At 70.0% G+C, this 4,951-nt stretch overlaps 1 protein-coding gene across 1 annotated transcript in view; it reads right to left on the bottom strand.

Moving 5' to 3' along the window:
- Positions 1 to 641: 641 nt before the first annotated feature.
- Positions 642 to 4,951, bottom strand: part of LOC122389795 (proline-rich protein 12-like) — a 159,508-nt gene continuing 155,198 nt past the window's right edge. The window contains exon 14 of the mRNA XM_043382193.1: positions 642 to 3,616. Coding sequence (XP_043238128.1) covers positions 1,269 to 3,616 — 2,348 coding nt within the window. The 3' untranslated portion in view covers positions 642 to 1,268. The remainder of the gene's footprint in view (positions 3,617 to 4,951) is intronic.

The raw sequence follows: 4,951 nt of genomic DNA, 5'->3' as shown, positions 1-4,951 counted from the left end.
TGGTGATTAACGTAAAAAAAAATTATGACAGCCTAGCGGCAAACTGCCTACGAGAGGAGGAGGTGACAAAGGAAATCCAGCGCTACCTTTTTTCCAAATAAAATATTTGCGCATGCACCTGGGGGAGAGTTCAGAAGATAACTGCCTGTCCGATATTACCTACTGGCCGATATTACCCAACTTTCCCCTACTTGGTGGGCCACAATCTGCTGTGCAAATTTGGGCCACGTGACCTTTGCTGACCTCTGTAGGTCAAACGGTTGGGAAGGGAGTGCCACCGAATGACTCGGACTGTGGATTTAGCATGTCAGGACCCACATTGTGTGCGAGTTTCAGCTTGATCGGAGGTGTCCCGAATCCGGGCTGAATCTGGGCTGAATATGGGCTGTCGTGATGGACATCGGAACTGGTTGCCCTCCCGCTCGCCGAGCGACCTGCCGCTAAAACCCGCGAGACGTGCACCTAAATATTGCCTGGCTGCCGCTAGTGGCGAGTGGCTAGTGCCGCCTCAACAGTCACCATCACCACGCCCACCCAGCCGCAGTCGCGGCCTGGTCGCCCACTCTCTCCCCGCCCCTCCCCCCTTATCGGCCGCGGTCGCTGTGCTTGCTCCTCCATTGGCACCGCAGAACGAACGGAGACTCCTGTCGGATGCGTGTATTGTAAAAACCGTACGGCGCCGCCGGCGGCGACTTCCTTGGCACACGAACAACATGGACCGTCCGCGGCAGAGCGCGGCGCTGGGCGCCCCCGCAGGCGCCGCGCCGCCTTTGTACCTGCGCGCCAGCCGAGATCACACTCTGGTGACGTCAGCGCCACCGGCACCGGAATGGCCTGTTCAGATGGCAGCGGTCGCGCCGGCGCGCGGCCAGCCGCCTCCGCTCACATCGCGCGGCCAGCTCAACGTATCACCCATATATGAACAGGACGCACATTGATGCCATTCACAAACGCTGATCGCCATTATACCTTAAAAACATCAAAACATATATAAAACCGTATTTCAAAATCCAATATACAAAACATTTTCGTATAAATAGGGTGTGTCGTCATTGAAGCTCACAGCGCCAGAGTGACGTTCTGGGGACGTCGGTTGGACGGTATAGGTATCGCCGCAGCCTGCCGGGTCCCGGTATCCTCGGTCCGTGCCGGGTCCGGGTCCGGGTCCGGCGTGACGTTCTGGTGACGTCGGTTGGACGGGAGGTATCGCCGCAGCCTGCCGGGTCCCGGTATCCCCGGTCCGTGCCGGGTCCGGGTCCGGGTCCGGCTCAGCTGGCCGCGGTGCGCGGCCGCAGTCGGGTCATGTAGGCCCGGCAGTCGGCGCAGTAGGCGCCCGGCGCCAGCCGCGGCCGCTGGCTGCACAGCTGGCACGGCCCGGCGGCGCGCGGCGGCGGCGGCGGCTGGTAGGGCGGCAGCGGCCGCGCCCCGCGCCCCGCCCCCGCCCCCGCCACCGGGCTGAGCGCGCGCCGCGGCTCGCTGCACGGCGCGCTGTGATTGGTCGGTATGTGGTCGGTCGGTGGCGCGCTGCGATTGGTCGGTATGTGGTCGGTCGGTGGCGCGCTGTGATTGGTCGGTATGTGGTCGGTCGGTGGCGCGCTGTGATTGGTCGGTATGTGGTCGGTCGGTGGCGCGCTGTGATTGGTCGGTATGTGGTCGGTCGGTGGCGCGCTGTGATTGGTCGGTATGTGGTCGGTCGGTGGCCCGCGGGGGTTGGTCGGTGGCCCGCTGTGGTTGGTCGATGGTCCGCTGTGGTTGGCCGGCTCGTTGTGGACCAGTGCAGTCACCTGGTGCCGCCTGCCGCCCAGGATCCGCTGTAGGATCGGGTTGGGCAGCTGCGTGTCGTCGTGTTCGTCCTCGGCTGTGGCCACCAGGGTCACCTGGTCGCAGAACGTCACAGACTTCTTGAGCCGCCGGCCGGCGCCGGCGCCGGGCGGGTCGGCGCGGCGCGCTCGGCTGCCGCGCGCCAGCTGACCCGACTGGGCCGAGAACAGCAGCTGGTTGCTCTGCTGGGCGCAGCCGAACGTGGCCCGCGGCTGGCCGGCTGGCGCCGAGGGAGAGGGAGAGGGCGGCGGCTGCTCGGCGGACGACCGATGCTGCTGGACAGACGGCTGGCCCGCCGGGTCAGCTGCACAGTAGCCAGACGGGTGGCCAGCGAAATGGTCCGCGGCGGGGACCGGTAGCAGCGCGGCCGGTGATCCCGCGGAGGGCCCCGCCGGCTCGCTGGCGGCGGCGGCCTCGAACCTGCCGGCCAGGTCGCGGACGGAGCGAACCGAGCCGCGGCGCGGCTCCTCCGGCGGCAGGCGCAGCTCCTCCGGCGGCAGGCGCAGCTCCTCCGGCGGCAGGCGCGCCGCGGCCGGCAGCTCGCGGTAGTCGCTGTCCCCACTCTGGCACGGCTGCTGCTGGCTGTACTGCTGCTGGGGGTTTGGTTGGTACTCCGGGCGGTGGTACAAATGGTCGCCGCCCAGCCGGCCGCCGTACGGGGACTCGCCGTCCTGCGGCCGGCTGTAGTGCGTCCGGTCTGCCGGGGAGAGCGGCTGCTGACGCCGGGGGCAGGGGTCCGTGCCGCCCGGCCGGCGGCCCTCGGCCGGCTGCGGGCCGCAGCTCAGCTCCAGCTCCGGGCCGCAGCTCAGCTCCAGCTCGGCCTCGGTCGGCGGCGGCGGCAGCGCCTCGTCCTCCAGCGTCAGCTCGGACAGCTCCTGGGCGGGCGGCGGCGGCGGCGGCAGCTCCAGCGACGGCTGCCGGCAGTGGGCCACCGGGCCGCTCACCGGGCCGCTCCCAGGGCCGCTCACCGGGCCGCTCACCGGGCCGCTCACAGGGACGCTCCCAGGGCCGCTCACAGGGGTGGGGGGCGCCAGAGCGGCGTCCGTCCGCGGCGGGAGGCCGGCGCTGGGCCCGGCCTGCTGCAGGTGGTTCAGGTAGTCGGTGGCCGCCAGCGCCGGGGCGCCGTCCGGCTCGTCCGCGCCCCGACCGGCTCCGGCTCCGGCTCCGGCTCCGGCCGGCGGCGCGCTCAGCCGCGAGTCGGTCCGGCGCGGCACGGGCGGCGGCACGCGCGCTGCCGCCGCGCCGCCGTGGAACGACTTCCTCATGAGTTTGCTGCGCTGCAGGGCGGGCGCGGCGTCCTCGGCAGGCCCCTCGGACAGGTAGCCGCCGGCCGGGTCCGGCTCGGCGCGCGCCGGCCGCCGCTCCACGGCCGCGTTGTAGCTGCTCTGCTGGTCCGGGTCGGTCAGGTCGGGCAGGCTGCGGTTCTTGCGGCGGATCAGACCCCCGCTGAGCAGCTTCAGTCGGATCTTGTGCTGCCTGCGGCCGGTCCGGGCCTCCTTGGCCGGCTCGGTGCCGGGGCCGGGGCCGGTGCCGGGGCCGGGGGCGGCGGGGGCGTCTCGGCGCGGCTTGTTCACCTTGGCGTACAGCTGCTCCACGGGCTGGGCGGGGGCGGGGGCGGGGGCGGCCTGGCGGCGCCGCGGCAGCGTGGCGTACAGCTGGATGTGGGCCGTCTCCTGGCCGGCCGGCGCGCAACGCTCCCCGTCCAGGTCACGTGACGACTGCCGGCTGTGCGGCGTGCGCCGACCCGACGAGTCACGTGATGATTGCCGAGAGTGGCGCCCCTCGCGGCCAGAGTCTGAAACAGGCCGCGCAGACGCGCTGTGAGTGGCGAGATACATATCCTCAGATATAGCAGGCTATACCAGGCAGCACCAACCAGCACTTACCGGGGTTACATGAGCTAGTAAATGCGTATTAGGAACGGATTTCCCTATTCTCTTAGCGTTGCGATCCGTTTGTGACAGGCAATTACTCTGCTCATGTATCTGTGGTCAGTGACAGGTAGGTCTGACGCCGGCGTCCGGGAGGCGGTCCCGGTCCGCCCTCCCCTCCCACCCTGTCCTTTCCTCCCTCTGCTCCCTCTCCCCGCCTGAGCTCCTCCCTCTGTCCCTCTCCCCGCCTGAGCTCCTCCCTCCGTCCCTCTCCCCGGCTGAGCTCCCCCCTCCCTCCGTCCCTCTCCCCGCCTGAGCTCCTCCCTGCTCCCTCTCCCCGGCTGAGCCCCTCCCTGCTCCCTCTCCCCGGCTGAGCTCCTCCCTGCTCCCTCTCCCCGGCTGAGCTCCTCCCTGCTCCCTCTCCCCGGCTGAGCCCCTCCCTCCCTGCTCCCTCTCCCTGGCTGAGCTCCTCCCTCCGTCCCTCTCCCCGCCTGAGCTCCTCCCTGCTCCCTCTCCCCGGCTGAGCTCCCCCTCCGTCCGTCCCTCTCCCCGGCTGAGCCCCTCCCTCCGTCCCTCTCCCCGGCTGAGCTGCTCCCTCCGTCCGTCTTAGCTCCCTCTCTCCCCAGTCCCCGTGCCCACCTGTCCTCTTGCCGCCGCCGCTGGAGCTCCCCCTCCCTCCGTCCGTCCGTAGCTCCCTCTCTCCCCAGTCCCCGTGCCCACCTGTCCTCTTGCCGCCGCCGCTGGAGCTCCGCCTCCCTCCCTCCGTCCGTCTGTAGCTCCCTCTCTCCCCAGTCCCCGTGCCCACCTGTCCTCTTGCCGCCGCCGCTGGAGCTCCCCCTCCCTCCGTCCGTCCGTCTGTAGCTCCCTCTCTCCCCAGTCCCCGTGCCCACCTGTCCTCTTGCCGCCGCCGCTGGAGCTCCCCCTCCCTCCGTCCGTCCGTCTGTAGCTCCCTCTCTCCCCAGTCCCCGTGCCCACCTGTCCTCTTGCCGCCGCCGCTGGAGCTCCCCCTCCCTCCGTCCGTCCGTCTGTAGCTCCCTCTCTCCCCAGTCCCCGTGCCCACCTGTCCTCTTGCCGCCGCCGCTGGAGCTCCCCCTCCCTCCGTCCGTCCGTCTGTAGCTCCCTCTCTCCCCAGTTCCCGTGCACACCTGTCCTCTTGCCGCCGCCGCTGGAGCTCCCCCTCCCTCCGTCCGTCTGTAGCTCCCTCTCTCCCCAGTCCCCGTGCCCACCTGTCCTCTTGCCGCCGCCGCTGGAGCTCCCCC

This window comes from Amphibalanus amphitrite, unplaced genomic scaffold, assembly GCF_019059575.1.
Source record: "Amphibalanus amphitrite isolate SeventyFive unplaced genomic scaffold, NRLGWU_Aamphi_draft 000372F_arrow, whole genome shotgun sequence".
NCBI lineage: Eukaryota > Metazoa > Arthropoda > Thecostraca > Balanomorpha > Balanidae > Amphibalanus > Amphibalanus amphitrite.
The sequence above is the reverse complement of the archived record's forward strand: the minus strand, read 5'-3'. Positions and strand labels throughout refer to the sequence as shown.